Source organism: Macaca nemestrina, chromosome 10 (assembly GCF_043159975.1).
Source record: "Macaca nemestrina isolate mMacNem1 chromosome 10, mMacNem.hap1, whole genome shotgun sequence".
Classification (NCBI taxonomy): domain Eukaryota; kingdom Metazoa; phylum Chordata; class Mammalia; order Primates; family Cercopithecidae; genus Macaca; species Macaca nemestrina.
The window spans coordinates 203276-225132 of NC_092134.1; the positions used below are offsets into that span (position 1 = coordinate 203276).

The following is a 21857-nucleotide window of genomic DNA, read 5'->3' on the forward strand; positions in this document are numbered from 1 at the left end:
TGATTCAAAATTCTGAAATGCTCCAGTGGGTATTTTTTGAGTGTCTTATTGGTGCTCAAAAAGTTTAGGACTTCAGATATCTGATTAAGGACATTCAGCTTAGGGATATTCAACTTAGAAAGTGGAAAGCTTTCCAAAATCCCGTTCATACATTAGAAATACATGTGCAGGTGGCCGGGCGCGGTGGCTGAAGCCTGTAATCCCAGCACTTTGGGAGGCCGGGACGGGCGGATCACAAGGTCAGGAGATCGAGACCATCCTGGCGAACACGGTGAAACCCCGTCTCTACTAAAAAATACAAAAAACTAGCCGGGCGAGGCGGCGGGCGCCTGTAGTCCCAGCTACTCGGGAGGCTGAGGCAGGAGAATGGTGTAAACCCAGGAGGCGGAGCTTGCAGTGAGCTGAGATCCGGCCACTGCACTCCAGCCTGGGCGACAGAGCAAGACTCCGTCTCAAAAAAAAAAAAAAAAAAAAAAAGGCTGGGCGCAGTGGCTCACGCCTGTAATCCCAGCACTTTGGGAGGCCGAGGCGGGTGGATCACGAGGTCAGGAGATCGAGACCATCCTGGCGAACCCGGTGAAACCCCGTCTCTACTAAAAACTACAAAAAAACTAGCCGGGCGAGGTGGCGGCGCCTGTAGTCCCAGCTACTTGGGAGGCTGAGGCAGGAGAATGGCGTGGACCCGGGAGGCGGAGCTTGCAGTGAGCTGAGATCCGGCCACTGCACTCCAGCCCGGGCGACAGAGCGAGACTCCGTCTCAAAAAAAAAAAAAAAAAAAAAAAAAAAAAAAGAAATACATGTGCAGGTATATATATTTTACATTAGTGCGATTATGCTACGCATACTGTTGTAGCGTCAGCTTTTTTCTTCTTCTTTTTTTTTTTTTTGAGATGGAGTTTCACTCTGTCACAGGCTGGAGTGCAGTGGTGCAATCTCGGCTCACTACAGCCTCCACGTCCCAAGTTCCAGTGATTCTCCTGCCTCAGCCTCCCGTGTGGCTGGCATTATAGGCACGCACTACCACACCCAGCTAATTTTTTTGTGTTTTTAGTAGAGACGGGATTTCACCGTGTTGGCCAGGCTGGTCTCAAACTCCTGATCTCGGGTGATGCGCCTCCAAAGTGCTGGGATTACAGGCATGAGCCACTGCGCCCGGCACTCACGCCTGTAATCCCAGCACTTTGGGAGGCCGAGGGGAGTGGATTGAGAGCTTTTTTCACTTACAGTGTTGTGTGGAGCGCTTCACATGTCCCTGCGTCTGCATCTATCTCATCTTCTTGTCATTTTAGGATAGTTTCTTTGTCACTTCCCTTATTGGTGGACATTTATTGTTTTGACTTTTTCTTACTATAAGTAACACTGCAGTGACTCTTTCCCAAACTCTGCTTTCATGTCTGTTTTCTTGGGATGATTCTTGAAAGGGAAGCCTGTGTCAGTGTCACTCAGAATGTGCCTATTCCGTTTTTTTTTCTTTTTTGAGATGGAGTTTCGCTCTGTAGCTCAGGCTGGAGTGCAGTTGGTGTGATCTCGACTCACTGCAACCTCTGCCACCCGGATTCAAGCGATTCTTCTGCCTCAGCCTCCTGAGTAACTGGGATTACAGGTGCACGCCACCACGCCCGGCTCAGATGGGGTTTCACCATGCTGGCCAGGCTGGACTTGAGCTCCTGGCCTCAGGTGATCCACCTGCCTCAGCCTCCCCACGTGCTGGGATTGCAAGCGTGAGCTCCCGCACCCAGCCAGAATGTGCGTCTTTTAGATCTGCTGCAAGTGGCAGGCCGTCTTCTAGCAGCGTGTGGAGAGTGTGCTGTTCTCATGGCAGGGTTGGCAGGTGGTCGTCTAGCAGCATGTAGAAGAGTGTGCCACGTTCTTGGCAGAGGTGGGCTGGAGGGGAGGGTTGCTCAAGCAGAAGGAACCACATGTATGGGGGCCCCCGAGCATGAGCAGGGCCATGTGGTCAGAGCATGTGGTGAGCAGCAGAGTCGCACGAGGGAGCTTGGGCTTTAGCCTGAGAGCAGTGAGGAGTCATCGAAGGGGCGTAAGCGGAGGAGTGAAATAATCAGATTTTTGTTTGGAAAGAGCAGGAGGATGAGTGATGACTGCAGTCGCCCCTCGGCATCTGGGGGGATTGGTTCCAGCGCCCCTGCATGCACCCAAATCCGTGCGCACTCCAGCCTCGTAGCCAGCCCTGCAGAGCATGAGGACACAGAAAGTCAGTCCAGCTCCAGCCCCCTGCATGCACCCAAAATCCATGCCTACTCCAGCCTTGTAGCCAGCCCTGCAGAGCATGAGAACACTAAGTCACTCCAGCTCCAGTGCCCCGATGCACCCAAATCTGTGTGTACTCGCGCCCCGTAGCCAGCCCTGTGGAGCACGAGGACACAGAAAGTCAGTCCAGCATGTGTGTGGGGTTCACTCCCTCTCATTGAAAAGAACCCATGTATAAGTGCACCTGCACCTGTCATTGAAAAGAATCCGTGTATAAGTGCACCTGCACCTGTCATTGAAAAGAACCCGTGTATAAGTGCACCTGCACCTGTCATTGAAAAGAACCCATGTATATATGCACCTGCACCTGTCATTGAAAAGAATCCGTGTATAAGTGCACCTGCACAGCTCAAAACCGCATATTCCAGGGTCAGCTTTGTACTGCAACAGCAGAACTCAGGCACACACAGCCACTGCCTGGTTTTGAAGGTTTTACAGGGAGACGGCCATGGCAGTTCATTTGCTTACTGTCTGCATTTGCTTTCCTGCTACAGACGGCAGAGCTGAGTAGTGGCAGTGGTGACCAGGTGACCAGGTGATGGCAAAACCTACACTGTTTACCCTCTGTTTACAGAAATCGTTTGCCACTCCCATACCTCAGCAAACTGGTGGTCACTCGGATGTGAATTCTGCCCACTGCTGGGGCCTCAGGAGTGAGGCTGCAGAGCTGAGGCCCATGTGGTTTGGCTGAAATCAATCGTTTTGTTTGGTTGCCGTTTTGTGTGTCGGGTGTGCTGTGCTCTTGGACCTTCGTCACCTGACCAACACCTGATTTCCCATCAGGTCTCTGCTCAGAGGTCCCCAGGAGGCACTTCCTGCCCCACCAACTTAGCCTCCTCCTGTCTGTCCCTGGGTCAGCAGCATCTGAATTGGCCTCTCCCAGGGCAGAGCACCTCGAGGGGTTTGGCAGCCAGACCACAGGCTCTGAGCGCAGGGCCGTGTCCTGCAGCTAATGGCCCGGCATTTATTCCGCTTCTGCCCAGAGCCAGTCTCTTGGGAGGGATCAGTACTTATTGGAGGCATGAGCTCCCCGGGTTGTGACGGCTGCAGGGAACGGAACTGTGGATAGTGCAAGTCCAGCTCAGGGGAGGCTGGAGGTGGAAGCACCACACTGCAGGCGAGGCCTACGGGTCCAGTAGGAGGCAAACAGGAGAGAACCTAGGCCTGCAGCAGCAGAGCTGCCCAGCACGTGAGGAGGTGTGGTGACTGGTTAGGCTGTCAGTCAGGGAGAAGTGGGTGAGCCATTTCTCGAGAGAATGGTGAGGGGTGCACGGATGTGTGCGACGTTACATATTTATGCCGTTCCTACAAGTATTCCCAGAATGGTCATATTGAGCTGCTTTGCTGACGGTGCTAGAAAAAAAATCTCGTAACTCCAAGTTACTTTAAGTAGAATAAATTGTGTTTTGTTTTTTTGCAGCACCAACGGAACAGTGATTTTTTGTTTTTTTGCAGCACCAACGGAACAGTGATTTTTTGTTTTTTTGCAGCACCAACGGAACAGTGATTAACAAGCTGAAAGTTGTTAAGAAGCAGACGTGCCCTTTACAGAGTGGGGATGTCATCTACTTGGTGTACAGGAAGAATGAACCGGAACACAGTAAGAGAGAGGAAGGCTTGCCAGGGTCAGACGCACACAGGGGTGCACTCGAGGGTGCGCTCTGAACGTTCCTTCTGGCTACACCGCTTCCCGTAGGAACGTTCCTCCCAGCTACACCCCCTTTCTTGCTCACGTGGGTTCCTGTTGTGAACAGTGTCTGTTGAGGAGTGGGAGTGTCGATTTTGCAGCCTGAGTCCAGCCATTCCTCAGGAATACCACCGTGGCCTTGAGCAGCCAATCCCAACGTGGCAGCCAGGGAGAAACTCACGGGGATGGCTTAGGTTCTACAGGAGAAGAACTTGAGTTACGGGGATAAAACCTAGGACCAGGGGTCTGGAGGCCACTGATGGCTCTGCTTTTGGAGACCTTACAAGAAACATCAAAGGTTAGACTGGATTCCAGTAAGTTTTTTCAGCTCCAGAAGTCTGCGTTTTGGTTTTGTGGAAGGACGGTATAGGACAAGGAAAGTGATGGGAGTCCTTCCAAGGTCACCCCTGAAATCCTTTTTTTTTTTTTTTTGAGGTGGAGTTTTGCTCTTGTTGCCCAGGCTGGAGTGTAATGGCGTGATCTCAGCTCACTGCAATCTCCACCTGCTGGGTTCAAGCCATTCTCAGCCTCCCAAGTAGCTGGGATTACAGGTGCCCGCCACCACGCCTGGCTCATTTTTGTATTTTTAGTAGAGATGGGGTTTTGCCCTGCTGGACAGGCTGGTCTCAAACTCCTGACCTCAGGTGATCCACCTACCTCAGCCTCCCAAAGTGCTGGGGTTACAGGCGTGAGCCACCACACCCGGCCAGTACTTATTTAATTTTTTTTTTGAGACAGAGTCTCACTCTGCTATGTTGCCCAGGCTGTAGTGCAGCAGCGTGATCTTGGCTCACTGCAGCCTCCACCTCCTGGGTTCAAGCGATTCTTCTGCCTCAGCCTCCCAGGTAGCTGGGATTACAGGTACCCGCCACCACACCTGGCTAATTTTTGTATTTTTAGTAGAGACAGGGTTTCGCCATGTTGGCCAGGCTGGTCTCGAACTCCTGACCTCAGGTGATCTGCCTGCCTTGGCCTCCCAAAGTGCTGGGATTACAGATAAGAGCCACTGCACCTGGCCACCCCTGAAATACCTAAAGACCACAGTGGTGAGGAAGAATGGGGCAAATATGTCTTAACCAGCCCCTGCCACACGGAAGGCTCTTGTATCTGCTCCTTTGTGTAGTTTGAAGTTATAAGTGAGACGTAGATTCTTCACCTTCTGCCTCCTGATGCCATTTTTCCCCGAGGCTTATGTCTTTGGAGTTGGAAAAGATGTTTTAGATTACTTCTTTTAAAAACTCTTGAACTGATGAATTTGTTATTAGCTGATGAGTCAAAATAATCAGCAAAAACAAATGGACTGGAGAACAGAGAGAAAAATGAGTTCTCAGTTTGCACAGGGGCCACCACGTGTCTGATTTGATTAATTTTCTTTTAGACGTGGCATACCTCTATGAATCTTTAAATGAAAAGCAAGGCATGACACAAGAATCCTTTGGTAAGTAAGTTATAGCAAAGAAGCGGATGCATATTAGGAGTTGTAGCATTCCTTTTTTTTTTGAGATGGAATCTCGCTCTGTCGCCAGGCTGGAGTGCAGTGGTGTGATCTCAGCTCACTGCAACCTCCGCCTTCTGGGTTCAAGCGATTTCCCTGCCTCAGCCTCCCGTTTTTTTTTTGAGATGAAGTTTTGCTCTTGTTGCCCAGGCTGGAGTGCAGTGGTACAATCTTGGCTCACTGCAACCTCCACCTGCCGGGTTCAAGAGATTCTCCTGCCTCAACCTCCCGAGTAGCTGGGATTATGGGTTGCACCACCACACCCGGCTGATTTTTATATTTTTAGTAGAGATGGGGTTTCACCATGTTGGTCAGGCTGGTCTCGAACTCCTGACCTCAGGTGCCTTGGCTTCCGAAAGTGCTGGGATTACGTGCGTGAGCCACCGTGCCTGGCCTTGGGGCTGTTGCATTCTTAAGAGCGTTTCAATCCCTAGAGTGTCTCCCTGAGCCCTGGATGTGTGCTCCTTCTGCTCCTTTTGGGTTACAGAAGCTAACAAGGAAAATGTGTTCCATGGGACCAAAGATGCCTCAGGTGCAGGTGTAGGTGCAGGGCCAGGGGCCGATCCCCGGCTCCCTCCGTTGTCGCCCACCGCTCAGGTGTGCTTTGAGGAACCACAGCCATCAACGTCGACGTCAGACCTCTTCCCCACAGCCTTGGCCTCTTCCACGGAGCCGCCTCCTGCAGGGCGAGAGCATTCCTCCAGTTGCGGTGAGGTCACATCTCATGAGGTCTTGGTGCTGGTTGCATAGTTTTTGTTCACTACTCTTTGCCTGTGTTGTTACAGAGACAGATAAGCGACTGAGGACTGGCATGAGGTTCTCAGTAGTAAGATTTCTGTAGGAGTCAATATTGACTGTGTTGTTCCTTTTACTTCCCAAGAGAAGTGAAGATCAGGGACTCTAGTACCATGGTGTATTTTACAGTTTCATTGAGATTATAATTCACATACCATAAAAGTCATCCAGCTAAAGCGTACATTTCAGTGGATTTTAGTACATCACAAGGTTGTGGGACCGTCACCACTCGTTGACACCAAAAGGAAACCGGTGCCCATCAGCAGTCACTCTGCGTGTCCCCTTCCCCGTGGCCCCTGGCAGCTGTGTGTGCTTTTGGCCTCTGGATTTTTCTGTTCTAGACACTTCACAGACATGGAATCATGCGTGGTCTATTGTGACTGGGCTCTTTTTTCTATTGCTGAGACGGAGTCTCGCTCTGTCTCCCAGGCTGGAGTGCAGTGGCGCGATCTCGGCTCACTATAAGCTCCGCCTCCTAGGTTCACACCATTCTCCTGCCTCAGCCTCCCAAGTAGCTGGGACTACAGGTGCCCGCCACCACGCCCGGCTAGTTTTTTGTATTTTTAGTAGAGATGGGGTTTCACCGTGTTAGCCAGGATGGTCTCGATCTCCTGACCTCGTGATCCACCCGCCTCAGCCTCCCAAAGTGCTGGGATTACAGGCGTGAGCCACTGCTCCCAGCCGTGCCTGGCTCTTTTCACTTAGCATGATGTTTTCAGAGTTCATCAAGAAGAGAATGTTATTTAAAACCAGTTTTGGCCGGGCGCGGTGGCTCACACCTGTAATCCCAGCACTTTGGGAGGCCGAGGCGGGCGGATCACAAGGTCACGAGATCGAGACCATCCTGGGTAACATGGTAAAAGCCCGTCTCTATTAAAAATACAACAAATTGGCCGGGCGCGGTGGCTCATGCCTGTAATCCCAGCACTTTGGGAGGCCGAGGTGGGCGGATCACAAGGTCACGAGATCGAGACCATCCTGGGTAACATGGTGAAAGCCCGTCTCTATTAAAAATACAACAAATTGGCCGGGCGCGGTGGCTCATGCCTGTAATCCCAGCACTTTGGGAGGCCGAGGTGGGCGGATCACGAGGTCAGGAGATCAAGACCATCCTGGCTAACACGGTGAAACCCCGTCTCTACTAAAAATGCAAAAAATTAGCCGGGCGAGGCGGCGGGCGCCTGTAGTCCCAGCTACTCGGGAGGCTGAGGCAGGGGAATGGCGTGAACCCGGGAGGCGGAGCTTGCAGTGAGCCGAGATTGCGCCATTGCACTCCAGCCTGGGCGACTAAGCGAGACTCTGTCTCAAAAAAAAAAAAAAAAAAAAAATACAACAAATTAGCTGGGCATGGTGGCGGGCGCCTGTAGTCCCAGCTACTCAGGAGGTTGAGGCAGGAGAGTGGCGTGAACCCAGGAGGCGGAGGTTGCAGTGAGCCAAGATTGCACCACTGCACTCTAGCCTGGGCGACAGAGCAAGACTCCATCTCAAAAAAAAACAGGTCTCGCTCTGTTGCCCAGGTGGGGAGAGCGGCGTGATCATAGCTCACTGTAACCTTGACCTCCTGGGCTCAAGTGATCCTCCCACCTCAGCCTCCTGAGTAGCTGGGACCACAGGCTCGTACTGTCACGCCTAGTTAATTTTTTCTTTTTTGTATTTTTTGTAGAGATGGGGTCTTACTTTGTTGCCCAGGCTGGTCTCAAACTCCTGGGATCAAGTGATCCTCCCACCTTGGCCTCCCAAAGTATTGGGATTACAGGTGTGAGCCCCATGCCCGGCCTCTGACCTCTATTTTTTATTTTTATTTTTTTCCCCAGAAGGAGTTTCACTCTTGTTGCCCAGACTGGAGTGCAGTGCCACGATCTCGGCTCACTGCAGCCTCCGCCTCCCGGGTTCAAGCAATTCTCCTGCCTTAGCCTCTTGAGTAGCTGGGATTACAGGTGCCCGCCACCATGCCTGGCTAATTTTTTGTATTTTTAGTAGAGATGGGGTTTCACCATGTTGGCCAGGCTGGTCTCGACCTGACCTCGGGTGATCCACTTGCTTCAGCCTCCCAAAGTGCTGGGATTATAAGTGTGAGCCACCGCACCGGGCCCAAACCTCTATTTTAACACAGTTTACGACACGGTGTGCATCATATGACCACAAATATGTGGATTTACCCTGAGTTAGACTTGTCGCGTGAGGGCTAAACCTGGTCAAAGACATTTCCGCATTTGTTCCTCTGCGAATGCACTTCTTGCCCCCAGCTCCACCCCACACAGAGATGGGCACAAATACAGTGAAGATCTGAGTTGAGTGAGCACACACTCCTGGTAAGCCACTTGTCATTCCTAAACTATGACATCTTAGGTTGCCAGCTGCACTGGGTTCCAGTCAGTGATACCCTACAGTCGTGGTTCTCTCCTGAGCTGGATGGATCAGCACTTGTCTTGTTTGATTCCTCTCACAGAGTCTGGGGATGGTGGCATCTCCCCTAAAGGATGTGGTCCCTCCGTGGCAAGTGATAAAATCTCCAGCTTTGCCTCAGCTCTCCCAGACAGAAAGCCTGCATCCTTTTCGTCATTGGAACCCCAGGATCAGGAGGATTTGGAGCCCGTGAAGAAGAAAATGAAAGGAGGTTAGTATCTGGTTGTGTGTGTCCTCTGCCCTATCGTGAGCTCCCGGGGTGTGCAGGGGCCGCTGCCATGCTCTGTGCTGTGGGGCGTTGCTTCCTGCAGGGGCACATGGACCCTGCCTCAGGTTGATGCCTGTGAACACCTCTGGCATTTTCATTCAGAAAACCTGGGCCTGTTTTTTGTGGTTTGCATAATCCCGATAGCACTGTGGTTTACTACAGGCTATTCTCTTGGTCTGGAAATAGTCCGTTCTGAGTTGCAGAATTAATCTGAAAGTCCTCCTTCCTGGCCAGGTGCAGTAGTTCATACCTGTAATCCTAACACTGGGAGACCAAGGCAGGAGAATCTCTTGAGGTCAGGTGATCAAGACCAGCCTGGGCAACAGAGCAAGACTTGGTCTCTAAAAATAAAAATCAAGCCAGACGTCGTGGCTCATGCCTGTAATCCCAGCACTTTGGGAGGCCAAGGCGGGCAGATCACCTGAGGTCAGGAGTTCTAGACTAGCATGGCCAACATGGTGAAACCCCGTCTCTGCTAAAAATGCAAAAATTAGCTGGGTGTGGCAGCTCATGCCTGTAATCCCAGCTACTTGAAAGGCTGAAGCAGGAGAATTGCTTGAACCCAGCAGGTGGAGGTTGTGGTGAGCCAAGACTGTGCCATTGCTCTGCAGCCAGGGCAACAAGAGCAAAACTCTGTCTCAAAATAAATAAATAAATAAATAAAAATCAAAAAAGAAAGTCCTCTGTCCTGGTAGGACAATAATTTCTAAAAATGTAGCTTAAATCTTCACATTCACGGGTTGTCTGACACGTGGAGTTGATCGGCATGGGGAAGGTGTGGAAAGGATCAGCAACAGTTACATAGGAAAAATAAGCAGAGGAGTGAGGAAATTTTATTTTTTATTTTTATTTATTTATTTATTTTTTTTTTTTTTTGAGACGGAGTCTTTGTCGCCCAGGCTGGAGTGCAGTGGCGTCAACTCGGCTCACTACAAGCTCCGCCTCCTGGGTTTAGGCCATTCTCCTGCCTCAGCCTCCTGAGTAGCCGGGACTACAGGCGCCCGCCACCTCGCCCGGCTGGTTTTTTGTACTTTTAGTAGAGACGGGGTTTCACCGTGTTAGCCAGGATGGTCTCGATCTCCTGACCTTGTGATCCGCCCGTCTCGGCCTCCCCAAGTGCTGGGATTACAGGCGTGAGCCACCGCGCCCGGCCAGGAAATTTTAATTCTAGCAAACATGAAAAATTGTGTAAGTCCTACAACAATCTAGTACACTACTTGGCTCAGCAGTGAATACTTGCATAAGCAGAATACAAATACAATATCATGAACTAATGGTTGTGTTAACATAATGTTGGTGGGGGGGTCTCAGTTCAGAGTTTTGCTCTACGTTAATAGATGTCAGGGATGATGTCTAAAACTGATAAATCAACATGTACCATGATAACTGAGAAACACAGAGGTAAATACCAGAAGAAACAGCTCAAAGACATGAAAGTAGTTTTCCTCCAAGGAGGGAAATCAGGTGAGGAGCGGCTGAGGCAGAAGGTGACTGCCTTTGTTTTCTTCTAAATATATTATCTATACATTTTTTTTTTTTTTTTTTTTTGAGACGGAGTCTCGCTCTGTAGCCCAGGCTGGAGTGCAGTGGCCGGATCTCAGCTCACTGCAAGCTCCGCCTCCCGGGTTCACGCCATTCTCCTGCCTCAGCCTCCCGAGTAGCTGGGACTACAGGCGCTGCCACCTCGCCCGGCTATTTTTTGTATTTCTTAGTAGAGACGGGGTTTCACCGTGTTAGCCAGGATGGTCTCGATCTCCTGACCTCGTGATCCGCCCATCTCGGCCTCCCAAAGTGCTGGGATTACAGGCTTGAGCCACCGCGCCTGGCCATCTATACATTTTTTTTTTTTTTTTTTTTTTTTGAGACTGAGTCTGGCTCTGTCGCCCAGGCTGGAGTGCAGTGGCCGGATCTCGGCTCACTGCAAGCTCCGCCTCCCGGGTTCACGCCATTCTCCTGCCTCAGCCTCCCGAGTAGCTGGGACTACAGGCGCTGCCACCTCGCCCGGCTATTTTTTGTATTTCTTAGTAGAGACGGGGTTTCACTGTGTTAGCCAGGATGGTCTCGATCTCCTGACCTCGTGATCCGCCCATCTCGGCCTCCCAAAGTGCTGGGATTACAGGCTTGAGCCACCGCGCCTGGCCATCTATACATTTTTTTTTTTTTTTTTTTTTTTTGAGACTGAGTCTGGCTCTGTCGCCCAGGCTGGAGTGCAGTGGCCGGATCTCGGCTCACTGCAAGCTCCGCCTCCCGGGTTCACGCCATTCTCCTGCCTCAGCCTCCCGAGTAGCTGGGACTACAGGCGCCCGCCACTTCGCCCGGCTAGTTTTTTGTATTTTTTAGTAGAGATGGGGTTTCACCGTGTTAGCCAGGATGGTCTCGATCTTCTGACCTTGTGATCCGCCCGTCTCGGCCTCCCAAAGTGCTGGGATTACAGGCTTGAGCCACCGCGCCCGGCCTATACATTTTTTTAAGAGACAAGATCTTGCTTTGTCATCCAGGCCAAAGCGCAGCGGCTCAGTCTTGGTTCACTGCAGCCTCCGCCTCCTGGGCTCAGAGAGTCCTCCCACCTCAGCCTTCCGAGTAGCTGGGACCGCAGGTGCGTGCTACCATACCCGGCTAATTTTTTTTTTTTTTTTTTTTTTTTTTTTTTTTGTAGAGATGGGGTTTCATTATATTGCCCAGGCTGGTCTCGAACTCCTGGGCTCAAGTGATCTCCCTGCCTCAGCCTCCCAAAGTGCTGGGATTACAGCTGTGAGCCATTGCATCTGGCTTCTTGTAAATATTTGGCTTTTTAAATTGTGTGCAGTTTATTTAATTAAAAATAAAAATTAATTGATGATTACCAACATCTCAGCATTATAGAAAAATGAAGACACACCCGAAGAGGGCCGGGCGCGGCGGCTCACGCCTGTTACCCCAGCACTTTGGGAGGCCAAGGCAGGCAGATCACGAGTTCAGGAGATCGAGACCATCCTGGCTAACACAGTGAAACCCCGTCTCTACTAAAATACAAAAAATTAGCCAGGCGTGGCGGCGGGCGCCTGTACTCCCAGCTACTCGGGAGGCTGAGGCAGGAGAATGGTGTGAACCCGGGAGGTGGAGCTTGCAGTGAGCTGAGATCACGCCACTGCACTCCAGCCTGGGCGACAGAGTGAGGGACTGTCTCAAAAAAAAAAGTTAAAGAAAACTCAAGATGTTACTTTCTTCTCAACTCCAATGACATTGAAATTGCTAAGCAATTAAACCACACAAAACTGTTCGTATGCTTGTTTCAAGTAAAGAAATCAACAACACATTTTTGAGACTCCATCTCAAAAAAAAAAAGACAAAAAAACACACCAGAAGAAAAAAATATGAGCTGCTGTTGACATCTTCAGTCTCTGTTTTCAGCCTTTTCCTCTGTGACACAAACGAGTCCCAGTTTGTGTTTAAACAAAGTGACATCATACACCCTGACAGCTGGCCTTCAACCCTAACTCACATCCTGAGTGTCTTTTTTAATGTTTTTAACCATGTCTCTAAAACAAAACTTAAACCTATTGGAATATGAGATTTATTTTGGACTTCTGAAAAATACCCTATTTATTTAATTATTATTTTTTTGAGACAGTGTCTCACTCTGTTGCCCAGGCTGGATTGCAGTGGCACAATCTTGACTCACTGCAACCTCTGCCTCCCAGGTTTAAGCGATTTCCGGCTAATTTTTGTATTTTCAGTAGAGACGGGTTTTCACTGTGTCAGCCAGGCTGGTGTCAGACCGCCTCGGCCTCTCAAGGTGCTGGGATTACAGGCGTGAGCCACCTCGCCCAGCCAAAGATGCGCTTTGGAAATACAAAGATAAGGCAAGGCCTCTGTGTTTTCTGCTTCTGGTTCTGAACATCTGTGGCCTGGAGATTTTCTCTTTCTACAGGTGAAGATGTTTGTCAGCTCAAAAGACTGCATGTGCCAGGCGCGGTGGCTCACGCCTGTAATCCCAGCACTTTGGGAGGCCGAGGCGGGTGGATCACGAGGTCAGGAGATCGAGACCATCCTGGCTAACACGGTGAAACCCCGTCTCTACTAAAAATGCAAAAAATTAGTGGGGTGTGGTGGCGGGCACCTGTAGTCCCAGCTACTTGGGAGGCTGTGGCAGGAGAATGGCGTGAACCTGGAAGGTGGAGCTTGTCGTGAGCCGAGATCGCGCCACTGCACTCAAGCCTGGGCAACAGAGCAAGACTCCGTTTCAAGAAAAAAAAAAAAAGACTGCATGTATTTCCTCGGTTACGACAGTCAGAACACATCCCTTTCTCTTGTAGACGGGGACCTTGACCTGAACCTGCAGTTGTTGGTCGCACAACCGCGTAGAAACGCCCAAACCGTCCAGGAGGACGTCAGAGCAGCGACTGGGAAGCCAGACAAGATGGAGGAGACGCTGACATGCATCATCTGCCAGGACCTGCTACACGACTGCGTGAGGTGCGACTGCGTTCACCCTTGGCTCATGGAACATGGCACTGCAGGTTCCTCGTCCAGTGTGGGGCGGGGCTGAGCATGAAACAAGCCTCCAGGTTCTGTTTGGCCTGGCATCTGCTGAGGTTACCATTTTCTTTCTCTTTTTTAGACAAGGTCTGGCTCTGTCACCCGGGTAAGAGTGGGCGCTATCTCAGCCCACTGCAACCTCTCCCTACCAGGCTTGAGCGGTTCTCCCACCTCAGCCTCCTCAGTAGCTGGGACTACAGGTGCACACCACTATGCCTGGCTGACTTTTTTTTTTAATGTTCTGATTTTATTGTTATTTATGTATTTATTTTTTATTCCTTTTTTTTTTTTTTTAGATGGAGTCTTGCTCTGTCACCAGGCTGAAGTGCAGTGGCATGATCTTGGCTCACTGCAACCTCAGATTCCCAGGTTCAGACGATTCTTCTGCCTCAGCCTCCTGAGCAGCTGGGACTGCAGGCGTGTGCCACCAGGCTAATTTTTTTGTATTTTTTGTATTTTTTAGTAGAGCAGGGTTTCACCGTATTGGCCAGGCTGGTCTTGAACTCCTGACTTCAGGTGATCCGCCCACCTTCGCCTCCCAAAGTACTGGAATTACAGGCGTGAGCCATTGCTCCCAGCCACCCTGCTGATTTTTGTATTTTTGTAGAGGCAGGGTTGTGCCATGTAGCCCAGGCTGGTTTTTTGTTTTTGTTTTTGTTTTGGAGTTGGAGTCTCGCTCTGTCACCCAGGCTGGAGTGCAGTGGCGTGATCTCAGCTCACTGCAATCTCCACCTCCCGTGTTCAAGTGATTCTCCTGCCTCAGCCTCTCAAGTAGCTGGGATTACATGCGTGCGCCACCACGCCTGGCTAATTTTTTTGTATTTTTAGTAGAGACGGGGGTTTCACCATGTTAGCCAGGCTGTTCTCGAACTCCTGAACTCAGGTAATCTGCCCGCCTTGGCCTCCCAAAGTGTTGGGATTATAGACGTGGGCCACCGTGCATGGCCACCACTTGCATTTTAGTTGTGGCGCCAACAGGGAGGAAACCTGGAACCCTGAGCTGGAGGCTGTGGACCCCACAAGTTTTGGGTGTGTGGGTCGTGTGTGACCCAGTGACCTCTGCAGACAGATGGAAGGAACTGTGCACATTTTAAATGTTCCTTAGCTGGGAAGGTGTATTCAGCACGGAATGAATGCAGGGGCAGCTGAGGAAGGGCCTCCTTGCTTTTCCGTGGGAACTCAAGAGTGAGAACCTTCCAGCTTCTGTTCCAGAAACACTTGGTGTCTTGTTGTTTGTGTTCCTGAAGTCATAATCTCACCTCTGTCCCTCCTGAAAACACAGAGGCCACGTGGCCTCTGATTTCTTTACGTTTACGAAGACTGAGTTAAAGGGTTTTTAGGTTGAACGATGGCTGGGCTCCTGTAGGCCCTTCCGTGGTGGGGCTGCCGTGGACCTTGGTCGAGGGTGGTGGTTGCGTCTGTGGGACTGTCTGGACACTGCTCCTCTCACGCTTTCAGTTTGCAGCCCTGCATGCACACGTTCTGCGCGGCTTGCTACTCGGGCTGGATGGAGCGCTCGTCCCTGTGCCCCACCTGCCGCTGTCCTGTGGAGCGTATCTGTAAAAACCACATCCTCAACAACCTCGTGGAAGCGTACCTCACCCAGCACCCAGGCAAGTGCGGGCGGTCCACCCACCAGCACCCAGGGAAATGAGGGCGGTCCGTCCACCAGCACCCAGGGAAATGAGGGCGGTCCGTCCACCAGCACCCAGGGAAATTAGGGCGGTCCACCCACCAGCACCCAGGGAAATGAGGGCGGTCTGTCCACCAGCACCCAGGGAAATGAGGGCGGTCCACCCACCAGCACCCAGGGAAATGAGGGCGGTCCACCCAGACCCCTCTTCCACAGCACTGTGCACACAAGCTCCCAGCAGTGTGAGCTGTGTCTGCCTGTTGTGTCTCACTGCTGGCCAATGGCGCTGTGTTCTTTCAATTCCAGACAAGAGTCGCAGTGAAGAAGATGTGCAAAGTATGGATGCCAGGAATAAAATCACTCAAGACATGCTGCAGCCCAAAGTTAGGCGGTCTTTTTCTGATGAGGAAGGGAGTTCAGAGGACCTGCTGGAGCTGTCAGACGTTGACAGTGAGTCCTCGGACATTAGGTAAATCATGCCCCTGGCTCAGAGCAGAGTATGGGAGCTGGAGGAGCATCAGAACCAGGACCGAGAGCTCACCACTGGGTGGACAGCGTGGGTCCTGAGTTCCGGTTCTGCCCCTGAGCTCACCACCGGGTGGACAGCGTGGGTCCTGAGTTCCAGTTCTGCCCCTGAGCTCACCACCGGGTGGACAGCGTGGGTCCTGAGTTCCAGTTCTGCCCCTGAGCTCACCACCAGGTGGACAGCGTGGGTCCTGAGTTCCGGTTCTGCCCCTGAGCAGCCAAGCTCTTAAATGGCTTCAGCTTGGTTTCTGGTATTGGATAGAATTAGCACCTCCCCTGAGAGGGCGTGGCAGGGACTGGGTGAACACTTACGGGGGTAGTCGGGTAGCCAGCAGAGCGCCAGCCGCAGGCGGCTGCCGGGACATCTGCACCCTTGGCCGATACCCTTCCCTTGGCTTCGACTCGTCATGGGCTGGCATCTCTGGCTGTGACAGAGGGACTTCATTCCATATGTTATTTTTTCCCACATAAGCTCATGTATTCTTTGTAGCTGATCTAGTGACTGTAAAGTCCTGTAGTATAAACTGCAACGTTTATCATTTGTCAGGATGTTATTACGGAAGAGGCCCCATCACCTGGACCAGACAGTCCCGGCCTCAGAGACCTTGTTTATCGGCTGCCATGTAGATGTTTCCTAATGCACAAGTCCAGGGTCTGAATGTTGGGTCAAGGCCATGATATTTAAAAAGACAATGAACACATTAAAAAAAACCCAAAACTTATCTTTGCTTGCTTTTGCCAAGTTTAACGTGACTGTTAAGCAAAAAGAAGGGAACAAAAACCACTTTAGCGTTAAGATTTTGCTGCATCTTCCCAGCTATTCGTACATGCGTCCTAATCGTTAACAAAATGAAATGTAATATACTAACAGGTTTTTTTTTTTTTTGAGACGGAGTTTCGCTCTTGTCGACCAGGCTGAAGTGCAATAGCACGAATTTTATTTATTTATTTATTTATTTATTTATTTATTTTTGAGACGGAGTCTCGCTCTGTCGCCAGGCTGGAGTGCAGTCGTGCGATGTCGGCTCACTGCAACCTCCGCCTCCTGGATTCAAGTGATTCTCCTGCCTCAGCCTCTCGAGTAGCTGGGACAACAGGCGCCTGCCACCACACCCAACTAATTTTTTTGTATTTTTAGTAGAGACAAGGTTTCACCACGTTGGCCAGGATGGCCTCGACCTCCTGACCTCATGATCTGCCCACCTCGACCTCCCAAAGTGCTGGGATTACAGGCGTGAGAAACAAATGTTTTTATGAAGCTCGGATTCGGCTGCACATACAGCTCGGTAATGTCCCCAGCATTTGAATTGGGAAGCACTTGCTGTGCATTTATTTTGTTTTATTTTTTTTATTTTTTTTTTTTTGAGACGGAGTCTTGCTTTGTCGCCCAGGCTGGAGTGCAGTGGCACCATCTCGGCTCATTGCAGGCTCCGCCTCCTGGGTTCACGCCATTCTCCTGCCTCAGCCTCCAAGTAGCTGGGACTACAGGCGCCACCACCACGCCCAGCTAATTTTTTGTATTTTTAGTAGAGACGGGGTTTCACCATGTTAGCCAGGATGGTCTCCATCTCCTGACCTTGTGATCCGCCCGCCTCGGCCTCCCAAAGTGCTGGGATTACAGGCGTGAGCCACCGCGCCTGGCTCTTGCTGTGCATTTCTTAACGTCCGTGTTTGTGCACACGTGCATTTAGTGACGTCAGCATTTAGACGTGAAGCGGTCGAGTCACAGAGTGACTGGAATTGGACCTGGACAGACGTTTGATAAGTTTGTTATCCCCACACCAATGGGAAAGGGCGCATCTAGTGCGCTCTACAAGGTCTGCACGAGGGGCGCTTTTTGCCAGTTTAGTAGGGAAAATAGGTAATCTCATTTGCATTTACATTTTTTCCTTGTGAAAAAATACGTGTCTTTTCATCGTGCTTTGTTTTTTAATCTGGTCAGGTCTTACCCGCTGGCCTTATTGGCCCCTGGCCTTGGTGTCAGGCGCAGAAAAGCCTTTCAGATGGAGAGGAGAGCCTCGTGTATTTTTTTCGACAGGTTCTTTTTTTACAGTTTACATTTTTATCTGCTCGTTTGTGGACGTACAAGGGAAGTGTAGAAAAGACAAGTGATTTGGGGCCTTGCAGGCTCCTGGTGTGACTCCCGGTACCTTGTCCACCATGCTCTACTTTTAACGGGAGAGTAGGTGGCATCCGGAGAAGCATGAGGTGTGTTCGCACGTGCTGGCCTTTGCCCTGCGCGGGTGTCGTCTCCTGGGAGCACACATCAGTGGGGACTGAGTGGCCCCGGGGATGGCGCTCCAAAGCGTGGGGGCTGAGCTGGGGATGTAGAGTGGCACATCCTCGCCCTTCGACTCCTGTTCTGGTCCCATTCCTCTAACACAGTGGTGCTGGGCAGGAAGGGGGCCTGGCCCCTCCCCTCACACCAAGCAGCTGAGCGAGGGTGGAGCTGAGCTGTGACGGCTGTGGATCCGCATTGCACCGGCCCTGCCTGAGAGAGGCTGGGGGCCTGCACACAGCTCGGCCCTGTGCTTCCTTGCAGCCAGCCATACGTTGTGTGCCGGCAGTGTCCTGAGTACAGAAGGCAGGTGGCGCAGCCTCCCCACTGCCCAGCACCCGAGGTTGAGCCAGGAGCCCCGCAGGCCCTGGGGGATGTACCCTCCACGTCCGTCAGCCTCACGACAGGTGAGCCACGCCGCCCTTAGGCCTCAGCCTTCCCGCGAGTCACTTTATGGCTGTGCCCGGTGCTGACGTGCACGTGGCCACACTCTGCCCACCTCCTCTCTGCACCCCTTGCCCCCTTTGGGACCTGGCCTCAGTGGTCTCCCTGCACTCACAGTTTGTTGCTTTTTGTGACTGATTTTGGGTTGGGAAATCAGATAAGTAACTGTTGATTCGTAGCGACTCCTGAACACTCCTGGGAATTAACAACCTGACCTTAATACTTGGCTCCTCCCCAGCCACTGCCTCAGGGCAGCTCACATCCCCCAGTGGGTTTGCCAGACCCAAAGTGATGATCGCGTGTCTGTCCCTCAAGTAAGAGGCGGGCTTCTCCTCAGCAGTGGCGATGTCTCCAGAGTTGGCTTAGTGCGAAATGTTTTCCCGTCAGGTACCTGTTTCCAGCAAGGGGTGTCAGGTGCCATCCAGGAAAGCAGAGGAGAGCTGGGCAGGGGGTGTGGAGGCTGCACTTCTCCGCCCTGCTCACTCCGGACTCATAGAATGGGAAGATGGCCCTTGGGGTCCTGGCCATGGGTCAGGGCTGAGCACATCACGAGACCGCTGGCCTGGGATGGATGCAGAGCCACATCCTTGTGCTGTGTTCTCAGTGGCTTCTTGTAGAACCCGTGGACAGAACAGACAAAGCAGTGTCCACCTGGACGCCTGTCCATCAGCCTGGGTTTGCCTCCGCCACTCAGCAGCTCCGTTTGGGTCACTGGACAGACTCCTTCCTTTGCATGGTGGGACCAGCGCCTCCCTCTGGGGTCCTGGATCCCTCAGTGGGCGCTCGGTGAACCTGGGTGGTGAAATTGCTGTCCTTATGGCCAGCATGTTGACCTCGCAGGGTCTTTCCTGTGTGGGTGGTGAGTGTCCAGGGAACTTGGCCAGGTGGGCTCAGACTTCTGCTGCCGCATCAATTGGTCTTGTGCAACTAGCCTGTTCTTTGTTGATTTGAGAGATGGCTGTTCTCTCACCTGAGCGGACATTGAACACAAAACTTGTTTTATTCTATGTCATAGGTTCTATGGGGCTATCCTCCCTTTATAGGAAATAGTAGAAAACCTTCAACAGATCGGCCGGGCATGGTGGCTCATACCTGTAATCCCAGCACTTTGGGAGGCCGAGGCAGGCGGATCACGAGGTCAGGAGATCGAGACCATCCTGGCTACCACGGTGAAATCCCATCTCTACTAAAAATACAGAAAAATTAGCCGGGCGTGGTGGCGGATGCCTGTAGTCCCAGCTACTCGGGAGGCTGAGGCAGGAGAATGGCATGAACCTGGGAGGTGGAGCTTGCAGTGAGCTGAGATCACGCCACTGCACTCCAGCCTGAGTGACAGAGCAAGACTCTGTCTAAAAAAAAAAAAAAAAAGAAAAACCTTCAACAGGTCTTTGAAATCTTGCTCTAGTCGCTAAACCAGTCATTATTGTTAATCCGTTTGGACTCCCCGAGTTTGGGTGGCAGAAGGTCCCTGGTGGTTTAGCGGGGTAGGTCTATGTCTTCCCCGGCTATCGCAGGTGCACCTCCTCACTGTGCTTCCGGGCGGCGTCTCTAACCTGCTGTCTTTCTGCCCTGGGTCCCACGTGCTCCCGCTGAATGTGCGTGTGCTTCAGCAGTCCAGGATTACGTGTGCCCTCTGCAAGGAAGCCACGCCCTGTGCACCTGCTGCTTCCAGCCCATGCCCGACCGGAGAGCGGAGCGCGAGCAGGACCCACGTGTCGCCCCTCAGCAGTGTGAGTGCCCGTGCCACGGAACGCAGGCGGGCTCCCTCTGTCCTTCGGGGCTCAGGTTTCAAAATGGTGTTGGCCTTAGGGTACCCCATGAAGTAAGGATGCCATTTCTTTTTTTCCATCTGTGTGATCAGTTGTCCCCACGTGACCATATTGAATAATCCATCTTTTCCCACCAGCTAGTTGTACTGCCCCTTCACAGGCCACACATCTCCATCCAGCAGGGGCTTGGCCTGGATCTGTGTCCATCTTCTGCCAGCACTGTGGTTGCTTTTTAATGTGTCACTGTTAAACCTCCTAGGTGAATTTTGATGCTTTAATATACAACTCTAGGGCCGGGCGCGGTGGCTGAAGCCTGTAATCCCAGCACTTTGGGAGGCCGAGACGGGTGGATCACGAGGTCAGGAGATCGAGACCATCCTAGCTAACACGGTGAAACCCCGTCTCTACTAAAAAGTACAAAAAACTAGCCGGGCGAGGTGGCGGGCGCCTGTAGTCCCAGCTACTCGGGAGGCTGAGGCAGGAGAATGGCGTGAACCCGGGAGGCGGAGCTTGCAGTGAGCCAAGATCCGGCCACTGCACTCCAGCCTGGGCGACAGAGCAAGACTCCGTCTCAAAAAAAAAAAAAAAAAAAAAAAATACAACTCTGGCCAGGCACAGTGGCTAACGCCTGTAATCCCAGCACTTTGGGAGGCCAAGGTAGATGGATTTTCTGTGTCCAGGAGTTTCAGACCAGCCTGGGCAACATGGTGAAACCCCATCTCTACAAAAATTACAAAAATTAGCCAGACATGATGGTGTACACCTGTAATCCCAGCTACTCGGGAGACTGAGGCCAGAGGATGGCTTGAGTCCGAGAGGAGGTTGCAGTGAGCTGAGATCGTGCCACTGTACTCCAGCCTTGGCAACAGAGGGAAATCATGTCTCAAAACAAAACAAATATATATATGCACGCACATACAGTTCTTACTGTTAAAAACGGAGCTTGTCCTTTATTTCATGTCTGTTTTAATTTATTCCTGCAGAAATGTCTGTTTATGTCCTTTGCCTTTTTTTTAAATGACTTCCTAATTTGTCAGAGCTCCTTATATGCTGCTGAGCACCACAGTTGACTCCTGCCACAGGCACCTGTGCTGCTGTGTGCACCGAGCCCTGCGTGAGCAGCGCAGCCGCAGCACCGGTACTGTCTGGATTGGCTTAAAATGTTCTAGGCACTCAGGAAACCAAACAGGTTACTTCTGGGGGCTGTACCCTGAGACTGGGCTTGGCAGGGGTGGGGCCCGGCCTGCAGCGTTGGGACACACCCGGCGAGGTGACCTGGACGGTCCCTGCCTCGGGTCGTCCACGGCAGGCACTGGCCGCTGCTGATGCTGCTCGCGGGAGGGCAGGTGAGAAGCCGCAGAGAATAGCTCGCCCCGTGCCTAACACACATGGTGGGCAGCAGATGGCAGCTCGGGCCAGCTTTTCCCCAGGAACCCAAGCTCTCGACTCTAATTTCATAGAGAATGCTTCGTATACAGAGGCATTTATGAAGTGGCCGTAAGCGTTAGAAGACTTAAGGACTCAACCCTGTGAGAATTTTAGCGAGGGTTTAACTAATATTATATTTTAGGGATTTCCATTGTATAGAATATCAGACAATTAAAAATAATTTCCTGTGGGAGGCTGAGGCAGGCGGATCACGAGGTCAGGAGATCGAGACCATCCTGGCTAACATAGTGAAATCCCATCTCTACTAAAAATACAAAAAATTAGCCAGGTGTGGTGGTGGGCAACTGTAGTCCCAGCTACTCGGGAGGCTGATGCAGGAGAA

The 21857-nt window shown here is 51.6% G+C and overlaps 1 protein-coding gene across 8 annotated transcripts in view; it reads left to right on the forward strand.

The window, feature by feature from the left end:
• LOC139356585 (checkpoint with forkhead and ring finger domains) overlaps positions 1-21857 on the forward strand; it is a 35932-nt gene that overhangs the window by 5218 nt on the left and 8857 nt on the right. For 3 of the 8 annotated variants that reach the window (XR_011608615.1, XM_071070715.1, XM_071070717.1), the window contains 9 exons: positions 3759-3868; positions 5334-5393; positions 5938-6159; positions 8695-8862; positions 13215-13374; positions 14896-15050; positions 15377-15539; positions 18138-18280; positions 19928-20047. Coding sequence is in view for 7 of the 8 variants with exons in the window: in XM_071070715.1 (XP_070926816.1) it covers positions 3759-3868; positions 5334-5393; positions 5938-6159; positions 8695-8862; positions 13215-13374; positions 14896-15050; positions 15377-15539; positions 18138-18280; positions 19928-20047 (1301 nt within the window). In the remaining variant the exon portion in view is untranslated. The other 5 variants (XM_071070721.1, XM_071070719.1, XM_071070716.1 and 2 more) reach the window with 5 other exon arrangements.